The sequence below is a fragment of the Electrona antarctica genome, assembly GCF_951216825.1.
Source record: "Electrona antarctica genome assembly, chromosome: 2".
NCBI lineage: Eukaryota > Metazoa > Chordata > Actinopteri > Myctophiformes > Myctophidae > Electrona > Electrona antarctica.
The window spans coordinates 22433356-22449090 of NC_136807.1; the positions used below are offsets into that span (position 1 = coordinate 22433356).

The window sequence follows — 15735 nt, forward strand, 5'->3', positions numbered from 1 at the left end:
TCTTAAGGATACTATTATACAGCTTGGCTACAAATGTAAACTACTTGTGTTCATATTTGGAAGCCTCGGTAATGTCCATAAATCAGTCGTGAGGGGCCTGCAGATTGCAGGCATGCCCAAGCCAAGAGCTAAGGCATCGGCAAAATTCTGTTCAGTGTCTGCAATAATTGGCAGTCGCCATATATGGAGAAGGCGATGCTTTCTGTACCTGTGATCTGTATCCTGAAGCACTTGTTGTAGAGTTTTTCAAGTTTGCGCAGCAATTAAATAAATGGGCTACTCAATTTGTTTTCAAGAATGTCAAGTTCATAAGAAAATGTGGTTTATTATTGGCTATGCCGGTATAGCCTAGCTGACTGTAGGCCTACACACAAACATGTATATCAAAAGTTTGTAGGCCTTCCATGTGTTTCAGTAAAGTGAATGAATTTTTAAATTAATTGAAAACGGTGGACCCTCTTGTAAACAAGTGTTGTCGTCCCACTCACAGTTAACAGTTTTTGTATTGAGTTGTGCTTTGATTGATTGATTGATTGAAATATTTATTAACAGTTTGCAGAATTACAGTACATTTCAAGCACAACTCAATACAAAGACTGTTAACTGTGAGTGGACGACCCAATAAAGCATTACACTTGTTTACAAGAGGGTCCACCTTGTTCAATTCATCAAAAACATTTAGAGACGTACAAATAGACACTTCTATATAACCAGAGAACAGAACAGGAATTCATCATAAAGGAGATAAAAAGGGAAAAGAAATGCTTGAAATGTACTGTAATTCTGCAAACTGTTAATAAATCAATCAATCACACACACTGACACAATTATTGTAGTCATCATAAATTCTGTTTATTTTGAATTAGCAATTCTGTTGTACTAGCTAATTTAGGCAAATACATATTCACACATTTGTGATCCTTGGCTGTTTTGTGGATTTATCTATCTATCTATCTATCTATCTATCTATCTATCTATCTATCTATCTATCTATCTATCTATCTATCTATCTATCTATCTATCTATCTATCTATCTGTCTGTCTATCTGTTTATCTGTTTATTTGTTTATTAATTATGTACTTGAAAGTGCTTTTGTATTCACCCAATCTACGGCAAAGCGAAGGGAACAAATGGAGCAAACCAACCGAGCAAATTCTACATTTCTACATGTGCCCAGGATGCACTGCGGTGTCCGTGTCGCCATTGTTCTTGTTGTGATACTAGAAGCAAAGCAGGAGCCCAGCTGAGCTTTCACAACCATAGCGTTCCTGTTTGATAAACCTTATACCGTTTGATCGACTCTTATAGCATTGTTTATTCCAATAGTTCCTTTTATAGGGTATACAGACAAATCTAATCACAATGGCGCAGTACAAAGGAGCTGCCAGTGAGGCTGGGAGAGCCATGCAGCTGATAAAGAAACGAGAAAAAGAAAGAGAACAACTTGAACAGCTTAAACAGAAGATTGCAGAGGTATTGTTTAATTATATGATTACTAGTAATAATAAGGGACTACGAGACGCTATTATACGCAATATTAGACGCAATAGCTATTATAGCTATTGCTCAAAAATGGTCGCTTTTCCCCCTGTGCTACCAAGGCAGTTTGATAGTTCACAGCTTGGTCCCACCTCAGCTCAGCACCACATCCTCATCAATAACAAAACACTTTCAGTAGTTAACAGGGATGCCTGATGCGTTCTCAGTCCATGACCGAAAGGTTTCCTTAATAAAAGTTTTCTCCATTGAGCAAGTGAAGACTTGTTGTTCTATTTTAGAATAACCTCAAATTTGAATGGAACCCCAAGAAAGACACCAAACAGTATCAGTCACTAGTGTCCGACCGATTCTTGTGACCGATAGTATAATAGTGATTTTTTTTTCCTGGAATGAAAATAGGCCTTTTCTGTGTGGATTGTGCAAATATTTTGCACCGATATATGATTAGGGACAGTGGTACAGACTGCTGCTTTCTTAAACCAATGACTATTCTGGACTTATAATATATATTTTTACTTCTCACTCCAAGAGTACATAAATTATGTAGCAGCTAAATATAGGCCCCTCTTAGCCTGTAGCATATACACAGTTTACACACTACGGTAGCATACTTGCAGTAAATGTAACAGATCCCCATTTGATAAGATATGCAGACCATTTAATACCAAGTATCCCCAGTTTGACATGCATTAGGGCACAGACAGCATTTGATAACATTTTGCTATCTGGGACTACACTGTATCATCAGTGTTCATTAACTCTTGAGAGTGTACGAATGGACCCATCAAGGTTAATTTGGTTCCATCTTCCATTTGTATGCTCTTGGAGTTACTGACACAAGGGTCTATTTGGTTCCTAACTGACTCCCAGGAACCCGATATATTGGAGACATTTTCACAGATAAAATATGACCCGATATACCCTAATATTGTCATCGGTGCCAATATATTAGTACCCGATGTATCGGTCGGACACTATCAGTCACCCACAAGCTTAATCTGTTACTAAGGTTATTTGTTACTTACCAGGCCAAACTCGCACGCATAATAATAATAAAATGGTCCCCCTCGGTGCTGCCTACGTTTTTCCAGACGCTATACCATAATTATTCCATGCGCGACATGCACACATATAGGCTATACGCTCGCATGTAGTCAATGGATGAAATGATTAGCAGACAGACAGATGATTTTTATCTAAAACTTTGGCACGGCACAATACGTATATAGCGAGCGTATAACGGTAGACCACACCACTGAGTCTCCCTACATCCAACCTTAATGCAGAACTAAAGAATAAAGCCATTGCATGTTTTCCAAACTCAATACAACAGGACATCACACGCCCACTCAATCACCACATGTACCCGCTGCCCTCCGCCTACAGGTACAGAACACTGAGGTATCAGCAATAGCTGCCTGAAACCATCTGCCTCACTGAACAGGCACGCTGAACAGACTCTGTTTGCAGCTGTCTGTCATTAAACCTATGAGTAGACGGGGATGGGACGATATTAAATGTACAAAAATGTTATATAGATATAAAGATATTATCGCGATAATCAAATATGCTTCAAACTTAAAATGACAGCTGGAACGTTCGCCAAAAACAGCTGATCTACAACAAAATGCGTTGTGAGCTTGTAGATCTGCTGTTTTAGGCGAATCGATTTGTAATGAAGTACCAAATACACTCTTTACAGGTTTGTTTTTGGGGTTTAAAAAGGTACTGCTCAACAAAATTCAAATTCATGTATTCATGTATGACAGAGGCTATTCTAGTATGACAGAGGACGATTTCACGAGAAATTTAAATCTCCACGATACGATTATTGTCAGTGTTTTTTTTTCACGGTAAATGATAATAGTGATTATCGTCCCGTCCCTACGAGTAGATCTGTTCTCAACAGTGCTCTTCATCATATCTCATCTGAGGCTGAGCAATGAAGTAGCCAAACAGTTCAACATGTTTGCCTATCTTAACTTGCTGTTGATTTCGGTTGTCTCTTGCAGGACAACATGGTCAAGTCCAACATTGACAAGAAGTTCTCAGCCCACTACGATGCAGTGGAGGCAGAACTCAAATCCAGCACTGTTGGTAAGTAGCCTCCAATTTCACATGGGCCACCTGACAACACTGCAGGTTACAGTGCTGCAACAATCTATTGTTTTCTTAGCGGTTATTCTACTGAGTACAGTGAATCGATTACATACCTCTTGTCGCATGACAGTGTCATGCAATATGCATGAAATGTTTCTTTTTTGGATTGATTATTAATCAATTATATTAAACTATCGACTTTTAGAAATAATCAATTAAATATGTGCGTTGTCCTCCTCAGGTCTGGTGACATTGAACGACATGAAGGCCAAACAGGAGGCACTGGTGAAGGAGAGGGAGAAACAGCTGGCCAAGAAGGAGCAATCCAAGGAGCTTCAGCTGTGAGTGACTGGTGCCTTTAAGGCTCATTGATGCTTCTGCATCCAGGTGTCCCCCGTAGGTCTTTTATGGTGTCTGTGTACGTACACAGAGGTCTCACCCCAGCTGACATGCACATCTTCAAAGATTCTAAATAGGCGTGTAGGAGCTATGAGGGCACAATGAGAACTACGTCTGTTTAGGCCACTTCGCTAATCTCGCTGGGTGAAAGTAAGGAATTAGGTAGGAGGGGCTTAAAAAAAGAAGAAATAGGGGGGGATGAAGGTCTGTCCTTATCGGTATATAACTCGGACCACACTGAGTCGACTGAAGGTAACTTTGCAACGCTCGACACGGCGTACTTGCTCACTTAAGGTTGCTCAGGGATGCCTCACGTGGCTCAAGTCACCTTCATACGGCGTGCTTTCGTCTGTGAAACCGAGTGCACCTTTTTCAATCTGACTGGTTTTCCAATCGTACTGTGACATATACAGTCAGAGATACAGTTTGGAAAGAACAATTGGTTGATATCTGCCTATCGCCCTTCCTGCCTTCCAAAATATCGGAATTAGTATCGGCCTTGAAAAACCCATATTGGACGGCCACTAATCCCAGTGTTATATTCTTCTCAATAATGCTTGAAGAATTGGCTCATCATCTAGTAAAGCCTTTTTCAGTGGCTTTTCACCACCATACCATACCATTCTGTACTACACAGTGAATATTATAGTATATTGATTACTTTGGGTTTTCTCTAGAATTATACTTCTATTATGGCAGTACTACAACAGCCTATATGCTGAACCACAAATTACTCTGTATGATCTAGGCACCTACTGTACAACAACACCAGTGTTTTATTAAGTTTCACAGATGGTGTGTGTGTTAAAACATATGTTCATGCCTCTTTACCTGTGCATACTGCAGAGGTTGTCAAAGTATGTTCCAGGCACTCCCAGTGCTCCTTGAGGGGGTTCCTCCTGCTTTTGCCTCTCTCTGCCTTTCTATCTAGTTGTCTGTGTTTCTATGGACTGGTTGGCGTCTAACCTGTCCTGATTTGTCTGTGTAGGAAACTGGAGAAACAGAAGGAGAAGAAGAGGAAAGAGGAACAGAAGAGGAAGATTGCCAGTTTATCGTTTAACCCTGACGATGATGAAGATAAAGAGGAAGAAGAGGAGGAGGAGGAGGAAGAGGAGGAAGAGGAGGAGGAGGAAGAGGATTATTGTAAGTGTACATGTAGCTGGTTTGACAATGACTAGAGCTAGGCAATTAAACGCAAATGTATGGAAACGGGTGTTTATCAGTAATGACTGACTTACTGCCCATGTAGGTTAATGGGATAATTGAGAAGCAATTTTCAATCCATCAACAAGAAATTTGAATAGATATTGTTTTAATGTTAGATTATATTGATTATCCACCTAGCTCTGTATTATACTTGATTGTGCAATGGTGGTGTACAAGAAATACTCGACCTGGTAATTGGTCAAAGAGTCATGTTTACGCTTCTTCTGTGAGTTGTGTCTGTGCAATGCATGCACGAGTGCATGTGATAAAGAGTGTATAATAATCGTGTATAATTTTGTTGTTGTCAGGCAGAAACCTATCTCCATATTTAAACTTAAATCTATCCCAATACCTATTTTTCAATAATTTTGATAGTTGAAGTAGTTAATTAGATCTACTGTATGGCTTGGCTTTTATAAATATTGAACCAATGGAAAACTGGTATAGTGGTCAGGAGGTGCACGCACATCCCGGGTTAATTCAACGGGTGCTCGAACAAAAAATAAAAACTGGTAAAGTCCCTGCCCACCACTTGTGGGGAGGTTGTGGGTTCTAATCCCACATCCGGTTTTGTCGGGCGTCTATGCGAACACAATAGAGCACCGAAGTCTTGACGTCACTGTCAGTAGAGGGTGCCAGTCCACAGGTTTGTGTACTTTTTATTTGCATTGAAATCCCCATAGGGGGATTTTAGATCGCCTCATATAAGAACTGTGTTTGAAAAATATACCGATCATCCCGGCCTTTTCACTCATATGGATATGAAGCATCGACTGAAGGTGGAAATGTACAAATATACCCAAAGAGTAACACAATAAGCGCTAGAAACGAGTGAAACAACCCAGAGACTATATTTCCGAGTAGGCGGGGTTGCTGCAGCTGCCCGTCGCACAACAGAAACTGACATGTTAATTAAGTCTTTATTTATTTAATGTTTCGTGGTTACTACGAGTCGAGTCACTGCCAGCTGAGCTTACGTCAACGAGGAATCTCAGGAACGCAATGTGTTGACAGCTAGGCGTGACGTATATTAGCAGCGACATTGCTTTCATACCCTTGTAGTTTCAAGGCTTTTGCGGCCACATTAATTCCATTTTCTCCAGAAACTGGCTGTATCAAATATGAATGGACATCATTAACGACACACAGCCACCCCCCTGACAGAAAGGCCGGGATGATCGGTTTATTTTTCAAACACACTTAACACAGTTCTTATATGAAGTGACCTAAAATCCCCCTATGGGGATTTCAATGCAAATAAAAAAATACATGAACCTGTGTACTGGCGCCCTCTACTGAAAGTGACGTCAGACTTCGGTGCTCTATTGGCCCATGTTCTGGGGAGGGAAGTTGGGCGGGGAGTGTGATATTAGTAATTTCATGTAGTAGTAGGGCGAAGGCCCTACGTCCTCCTGGTGGGGGCTCCTCACTGGCAGGTGGCAGGAGTCTGCAGTGACAGCAGTGACAACACATAAATGTGTGTGAGGAGGAATTAATTGGAATAATGACTAAATTGGGGAGAAAAAGGGGGGTACAAAATGATTGGCTACTCTAAATTTAAAAAGTAAAAGAACCAATGAAAACCTTGTTGTGACTAAATGACGACTAATTCATATCCATTGGAACAGGTTATTTTTTTCATTTCCTGACAAGAAATGGTTTTGGACCAGGTTTACACCCGACAGCGAGGATATATAATTCATACATACTAAGACATTTGCCTGCCTCTCAAGCCTTTGAATAGACGCCTTGTTGATAATCTGCATGGGACATGTCTTGGTTTCTGTCTGTCCATTGTGGGTGACATGTTTAATATTGTCTTCCAGTTCTACCCGTGAAGAAGAAGAAGTTGGGAAAGAACCCAGATGTTGACACCAGCTTTCTGCCTGACCGAGACAGAGAGGTGAGGATGGAATTTGAGTGAAGCCTTTGTCCAACATTTCCTACCATATTTTAATTTTTTCTTTACCTTGAATATGCACTTAAGGTTCTTGCAGATGTTTTTTGCTGCGTTTTTCCGAAAAACGGTACCAGTGTGCAGGGACCTTTACTCATAGGATGGTTCTGTATTTTCTAACATTGGTTGTTCTGCAACATCAGTGTTGAACATCATTTGGAGAAGTGTAAATGTAGATGAGAATCTTTAATTTGGTCTCCTCTATCACACCCAAGCAAACACACTGTACCACAGAGACCATGGACCATGTACTGTAGTAACTTAGAACTTTATTTTTGGCTACCACAGGGATTTTGTAATACCTTCATAACTCAATTTTCAGAATTGAAAACTAGCTTTGACTTGAGATAAAATATGACAACCGAGTACTATTGCACAGGAGCAGTTATCTTTTTCGTGACATCTACAGATTTGTCTTGATGTTAATATACTGTAGATGTATATAATTGAGGCGTTTCTGTGGGTTTCTAGGAGGAGGAGAACCGCTTGCGAGAGGAGCTCAGGCAGGAGTGGGAGCGCAAGCAGGAGAAGATCAAGAGTGAGTACCATGATTGCATGTGCAGCCACATTCATGCACATAAATCAAGCCGTAGAGTACTGTTATATGTGAGAAGGACATCCATAACCCCAATCTTAAAGCCAAAAGTGTCCCTGTTCAGACTGGCAACCAAAACCTGATTTGATCTAGATTGGAGTCACATTTCTTTTTGCTGTCTGAACAGCAAAAAACCCCACATGGAAACGGATTTGTGCATATCAGATTTGAATCACATTCCGGAGCCTTGTTCAGGCTGCATAAAACTTTGGGCTTGGACTTGGTGAAGCTGAAATGGAATTTCCGACTGCTGGATAATAAAGGTCTACCTTCATTAATGAAGCCTAAATAAACAAACACTAGCCTTTGCTCAGAGTCCATACATGACATGCAATTCTCCCACACGTGCATCTAACTGTATCTATTAGTAGGACTAGTCTAGGACCCACATGCACTAAATAATCGGTAGCGTATTGATATCGGCCATAAAAATGCTGTATCGGATCGGTCTCAAAATAATCCTAATTATTTTCACAGATACTGATGACACAATAAAAATGTGACCGTCAATCTCTGTCTCTTTAAGAGCGTCGGCTGTTAGTGGGAAGGGGGACTTTCACCAGCAAAACAAAAATTCAAGTTCAATATTCATCTAATATTGTAATATATCTGTATCGATATATTACCCTGCAAATAATCGGAGATCGGATATCGATCATAATTTCAATATTGTGCATTTTATATTAACACCCCGAACGCCCGGGGTTATTTAATCCATTAAATCATAGCGCCCAGCGATTTATAGCAGCGGAGCACTTTCTCAAGCTAAATGAGGATAAGACAGAAGTTCTCATAATCTAGTGAGCAGAAAGAATCAATAATAAGCAGACTTGGCAACCTGACTGTAGAAAGTAACAGTACAGTAAAGAACGTGGGGGTCATTATTGATTCTGAATTGAATTTTAATTCACACATTAATCATGTTACCAAGATTGCTTTTTTTCACCTTAGAAATATTGCACCAATCGGAGCCTATTTGTCATTGGACGATGCAAAAAACGCTAATCCACGCCTTTGTTTTTTCTCGGCTTGATTACTGCAATGCACTTTTTTCTGGACTGCCTAAGAAATCAACTGACAGATTACAACTTGTCCAAAATGCAGCAGCCAGAGTCTTAACTAGAACTAAGATGAGAGAACATATTACTCCAGTCTTGGCCTCATTGCACTGGCTTCCGGTTGTTTTTAGGATTGATTTTAAAATTCTTTTACTTGTTTATAAAGCTCTCAATGGTCTCGCACCTTCCTACCTACATGACTGCCTGCCTAAATATGTCCCAAACCGCCCCCATTAGGTCTTCCACTGCGGGCCTGCTCGCTTTTCCTAAAAAAATGGCAACTAAAAAATACGGGGAAGCAGCGTTTTGCTTCTACTGGCCGACGGCGTGGAATAAACTCCCACTGTACCTTCGACAGGCAGCCTCTGTAGACATTTTTAAAGCGCAGCTCAAGACTCACTTCTACACTCTTGCTTTTAATTGATCTTTTAATTTTTTGTTATTCATGTCCTCACTGTATTGCATTACTGCTCTTGTTTTTTTTTAATGTTTATGTCTTGCTTTTCTTTTCCTTTTTTTTCCTCCATTGCTCTGTAAAGCACTTTGAGCTGCATTTCATGTCATGAAAGGTGCTATACAAATACAGTTTTATTATTATTATTACTTTCACTGACGGACCGGATGTTATCCCGGATGTGGCTGTAGCAGCTAGATGTAGCCAAAACACTCTAGAGGCGATCGACAACAACGGGAGGTGATTAAATCTACCGCGACTAGCGACGGGACCGTGGTGGGCCGTCTAACACATGATCTTTGCTTAGAATTAGACGTTATGATTTAGATCAAGAGTTAACGTTTTAAGATTTTCGGTCTCGTCGGCTAAACAGGGGGGACATTTTCGATGATGTCCCACTGTTGCGCAACATTGAGTGTTGCACAACAGGTGCTCCCAGGCTGTGGAGCGATGCGATCGGTTTTGATATCAATAACTGGGCGTTACTAATTGAAAGGCGTTACTAATTGAAAGGGGTGTTAACAAAAACAATGATTATATGGTTGTGGTGATCTGTGTTTACTCTCAGGCGAGGAGATTGAGATCACGTTCAGCTACTGGGATGGATCTGGACACCGTAAGACTGTCAAGGTAAGACCTGTCGGGTGAGAAATTAGCACACTGGTACTGTGTATGAGATGTGCAGAATCATGTAAAACATTGCAGTGAAGCAATTATTTCCAATGATTTCCACATTTCTAAAATCATGTATACATTTCTTAGCAGTGCATTGATGACATGACAGCTGTTAGCTTCCAAGCTGTTTACATGGATGTCGCAGTCTAGACAGATTGGACTGGCAAAGAATAATCCTTTATTCAGAGCCCAATAGAACAATTTGCTTGTTGCTCCATTGAAGCTCTAAAGGTTCCCATCTGTCGTCCAAAATTAAACCAAACTGTCTCTCTCTACCTTTATCATCTGGTTAAGACCATACTGTCCTGTCTTAAGAGTGCATTACTGGGGTTGCTGTGGTCCCAGAGAATGCTAATCTTGTACTTTGAGCTACTCAATAAAATATACATTATAGAATCAAGACGTGATTACTGTTTTATATTTGCCATGCGTGTCTTCAAGGGGGCCACACTGGCTTTACTCTAACCACAGATCTATCTGAAATGCAAAATGCAAATAAACAGTTTTATTTCTCTTATTCGTACAGATGAGGAAGGGAAACACTATCCAGAACTTCCTACAGAGGGCTCTAGAGGTTCTCCGGAAGGACTTCAGTGAGCTCAGGTGAGTACTCAGCCATACAGAATAGTTCTATTGTCTATGATTCATTTGTTCCTTCCTTTTCTTCTCCCCCTATTCTTTTTCATTTTCAATTATTCCCCCTTCTATTAATGAAATTATTTTTGACAGACAAGATAGAGGCATTTTATGTGACTGTCATTGTAATGATTTCAGAAAAACCCAATATTTAAACTAAAGGCCACTAACATGTATGATCTATTCTACAGTCTAGTGGTGGTTCCCAACCTTTTTTTCTTGGAGCCCCCGTTCTGACATCTGACAAGCTGAAACGCCATTATGCATCTATACACGCATGCATTCACATACTGACACACACTTAAGTTAATGAATAGCTAAAATAGCAATCACGGCACCTGAGCTTGGAGATCTGATATTTTCACAATTTTTTAATCTTTTTAAAACAATATTATTAGGAGTTCCAAGGGAGCACGAACCCCAGGTTTGAAACACTGCTCTACAGATTCCTATCATATATTGATAGCCAGACAGGTTTGATGCTGCAAAGCCCTGTGCTTACTGAATCACTTCCAAAGTTGAGCAACGCTTATCAAGCTGGTCTGTGCCAAATGCATGTGTTTACATCATCATAATCAGAGCATGGTGACTCAATGTTTATTTTGTCACAACAATTACATTTCAAGGTTCCTTTTTTGTTCTCATTCCATAGGGCCGCTGGAGTAGAGCAGCTCATGTACATCAAAGAGGACTTGATCATTCCACATGTAAGTCCCAGACATGCACACTAAAACGAGTGCATGTGTTTGGTCCGACGAGTCATTGGTCCGAAACACGACAACCCACCTCAAACCCTAACCTAACCATAACCGCAAGCACGGGAGCAGGCGCTAGTCCGAGGTGCGGACGCATGTCGAACCAATGCTCCGTCGGACCATAGTATGCCTCCCCACTAAAACAACACACTGTCTGAGTGACAGCCTGAACCTCACACAGATTGTATAGAACTGAATTACATAGTGAAGAGAAACTAGAGGACTTTTGGCAGGGACACTGATCTGTCACGCTTAATTTCTTTCAGCATCACAGCTTCTATGACTTCATCGTGACAAAAGCCAGAGGCAAATCAGGTAAGTTTACAACCAGAGTACTTAACAATTAATTATATATTCAATTAATTTGTTTATTTATAATAATAAGAAGAAGAATTAGAATTATCTATCAAAATCTAGAGCTAGGCTATTAATGTATGTAGAACAAGAAGAAAATGATTATCTGTAAAAGTCTAGAGCTAGGCTATTCATTTATGTAGAAAATAAAATTACAAAAAAGTAAAATGCTCACCACAGTACCCAAACAGACCTCTTGAAATGTGTACATGACAGTCAGACACATGCCATATTAAATGGCAAACCAAAATCAATGTTCTCTCAATCGAATATTCAATTCATAAATACGATAATCAATACAATAAATGTGTTATATTTATTATTGTAGTCCCCCTGGTGGAATATTTAAGATGCTATTTAAATATACCGGTATTTCACTTTACATGTGAAAAGAGTTGTGGTATTGTTGATGTTGCATAGAATGCAAATACTACATCCTTGTTTTCTGCAGGTCCTCTCTTCAGCTTTGACGTCCATGATGACATTCGACTGGTCAATGATGCCACTGTGGAGAAAGATGAGGTGAGTTTGATCAGATGATTTTATTTAATAATTATAACGGTAATAATCAGGTTTGAATAGTTTCGAATTGTATAATTCACCTTGGAGGAGTGTTACGGCCTCTCTAAACAACTTAAATTCTCAACTGCTAGAAATCAAAACATTTGAAAGGATTTTAAAATCGGACTATGCACCAAGTAATTTACGATGGGTAGCCCACAACGGCAGTCTGCATCACAGTGAGAAAAACAACCCAAACGTTATTGATTACACCATTAAACAAATCCACTCCAGAAGCCGTCTGTAATGCTTTGTTGTCTGTGGCTAAAGTGTTCATCTTCATATGTTCCTAGTCTCATGCAGGTAAAGTAGTGCTGAGGAGCTGGTATGAGAAGAACAAACATATCTTCCCTGCTAGTCGCTGGGAGCCATATGACCCCGAGAAGAAATGGGACAAATACACGGTGAGACAAGCTATAAGCATTTCAGGACCGGCCCTCCCATTAGGCAAAGTAGGCAGGTCACCATCTAGAGCAGTGGTCCTCAACCTGTGGGTGATTGATTGTCCCCCCCCCCCCCACACCCTACTGCTACATGATTTAGGCCTGCATAAAGCTTTGATTGTTCTGTGCAGAAAAAAAGTGTTCATTGACTTAAATTACAATACTGCCAGCTTTTCCTGCATGGGCATGCTCCTACATTATTGGGTTTCATTGATGGAATTATTTGGGAAATCTCCCACTAACAAAGGCAGATCATGTTTTAACATATAACTCCTTTCCTACTTCCTACAAGTATGGATTTGGGGAGGGTGTCTTACTCATGACTGAGGTCTAACGTCTAACCAAACACATGCACCTGAATAAGTGGCAAAAAGTAAAGAAATTTCAGAATTTTCAAAAAAGAAATCAGAATGTCTAAGAATGAATTGATCATGACATTTGGAACAGGCAGACAAATGAGAGCGCGGGCCATATGGACGTCACTTCTGTTATAGTTGTGTAGGAGTTGAAATTAAATGTATAATAATCTTATGAACACAGATGTTAGACACTGCTTCAGAACTAACTATTTCTGTTTGTGATTGTCATTTCAGATCCGGTGAAACTACAGGTGTCTCCATCCCCTGCCATTAGTGGTGCAACCCTTTGTATTTGTTTTATTTTATTACAGCATTATTGTAAGGGATTCCTGTACGTTTTAATCAACTTTTGACATAACACATTTACCCGAGTTATCACTTTCTGATTTATCGTAAAAACCAAACACTGCTTGTATGTATATAGCTACAATATCTGTTGAATAAAAATGGCTGTATTGCCTAAGAAAAATAAATCAATCTTGTCATTTGTCTCGGCAACCAAAAGTAAAATCTTGGATGCTTTCCACTAGCTGTGGTCAATGGGTGCTGCAGCCTGTGGTATGTGTGTGTTGAATGTAAATGTGCTAAACCTGGCTGTGTGCTGCCTTGAAACAGGATTTCAAGTCCGTCATATGCCTCCTGCTCTCTGACGACAATCCGTCAAAGAGGGATGGTATGAGGCGGGGGGGTTGTGTAACTGTCAAAACATGCAGGTTGTTTGTAGCGTAGGCCACCACCCGTAGCCTGAAGACACCACTCCCCTCATCATCTTCATCTCCTCCCCTCATTCCTGACACTCACACAACTCCAAGCCTTTTAAGATTGTAGGATAACTTTTAATGTATCGTCGCTGAGACTGAGAGACTGTTTGTTTACCTTCTTCGCATGGACCAAAGGGACAGCTTTCAACCACTTGGAGCAGATTGTGTGTGTGAGTGTGAGTGTGAGAGAGAGAGAGAGAGAGAGGAGGGGGGGACAGGACGGGACGGTGAACTTCAGGTCCAGAGCTGTTGGGAGTAAAATGTCATGGTTGTTGTGACAGGATGTGGAGGGAAGCGCTTGTTTGTTATCAGCTCCTGACAATAATTGGTGTGACCCTGGAGGATGTCAGTGTGGCCACTGGTATCGCTCCTCAGGACTGCACTTTGGAATGTGTCCAAAAGGTAAGCTTGAAGGCTCAGGTTGCATCTTTTCATTTACAATTGTTAACTCAACAGCGTTTCAACTAATAGTTTAACCTCTGCAGCTGCTTTTGTCGACATAAGTTGTGGGTGGATGTAAAATAATACACGTATTGTAATCTACCATAATTATGTTTCTGTTTTGCGTGAAGTTGGCTTAACTGGAACTAGTTGCTGCTTGAAAAACATTTATTCCGACTGAAAGACAAGCAGACAGTGGTGACGATGTACAACTGTAATCACATGCCCTGCTACTGCTACGTAGACATTTCACTGCTTCCAGTGATATTAGGGCATGGCTTTTAGTTTGGGATTGTAAACTGCAGAAAAACATGAATCCAGTCCACAAAGTCGGTTCCCTCAGACCTTGTTCTTCAGGGTGTCATTTAGTATAATATCACATGCTGGCTAAGACAATTCCCTTTTGAGGCACGGTGGCACAGTCAGTAGTGCTGTCGCCTCACAGCTAGAAGGTCCTGGGTTCGATTCCTGCTGGGGGCGTGTTTTCTCCTCCGTTCATCAGTGCCCATACCCGAGGTGGGGTTGGCGAAAAGGCCTTTCTGTGTGGAGTGTGCATGTTCTCCCCTAGGGTAGGTAGGTACCCTCACAAATAACATGCAGTAATCCTGGTCTCTAAACTGCCTTCCCCTGGCCAGCCGGGGCGCCTGACGGAGGGGAAAGGAACTGGTTGGAATAATGTGTTCCTTCCACATGCTATGTCCAACGTCCGTTGCTCTCCCCAGGTTGGCAGAGGGAGTGTAGAGCCCAGGATTACATTAGATAATTGACACTGGGTGAAAAAAATGGGTTACAAAATTGGGGATAAAATATAAAAAAGACCCTTTTGAAATGGTGACTCTTGTCCATCGTGTCCAATTCAATGTTGTGTTAAAGCTGATGTTTCTGATTGTATTCAGTGTTGTCCCTAAAGACGGGTCAGCTCGATTACACAACGTAATTACATAATTTTTTTTAGCAAACTAATGTGCATATGAAAAATGCATACAATTCTCTTAACATAAGAATTTTTTGTTCAACTTAGTTGGATAACGTATAATGTACAGTGAGCAGCATGTATATTATTCTCATATATGAATGGTCATTACCTTACCTGACAGTTTAACAACCTGTTCTGCTCTATCTTTTTCTCTATCTCTTTACTCACAACTGTCTCATTTTCTTGTATTTTACTGCCTCAGGCTAAGTCAGTTTGTCTCTCATTTACTTTCTCCAGCTGCTATCCTGTATATGGCCTCAAAACGTTCTGTACTAAACACCTGCAAGATACGCAGATAAAAGTAATTTGTGCATCTTGCATCACTGGTTGATGATCTCTTCAATCAAACATGGTGTCATATTATAGATCAAGTGATGAATCATTGAATATAACTCATACCTCAACTTAAGTCACCAGTTCAGTGCAGTTACTTATACAAGTACTCATTATTTTATGCCTGCATGATTGCATCATATATCTCATAGATTTTTGCTGCTGTCATTC

At 40.5% G+C, this 15735-nt stretch overlaps 2 protein-coding genes across 2 annotated transcripts in view; one reads left to right on the plus strand and one right to left on the minus strand.

Annotated features, from left to right (window-relative positions):
• Positions 1 to 15735, minus strand: part of LOC306934868 (ubiquitin-conjugating enzyme E2 variant 1) — a 521434-nt gene that overhangs the window by 146312 nt on the left and 359387 nt on the right. The window lies entirely within an intron of this gene.
• fam50a (family with sequence similarity 50 member A) lies at positions 1168 to 13526 on the plus strand. The gene is made up of 13 exons (XM_079490539.1): positions 1168 to 1474; positions 3514 to 3598; positions 3843 to 3942; positions 4989 to 5143; positions 7033 to 7109; positions 7635 to 7701; positions 9839 to 9900; positions 10472 to 10548; positions 11234 to 11288; positions 11603 to 11651; positions 12142 to 12212; positions 12545 to 12655; positions 13288 to 13526. Exons 1-13 carry the CDS (start codon positions 1364 to 1366, stop codon positions 13294 to 13296), a joined length of 1029 nt encoding a protein of 342 aa, XP_079346665.1. The 5' UTR covers positions 1168 to 1363; the 3' UTR covers positions 13297 to 13526.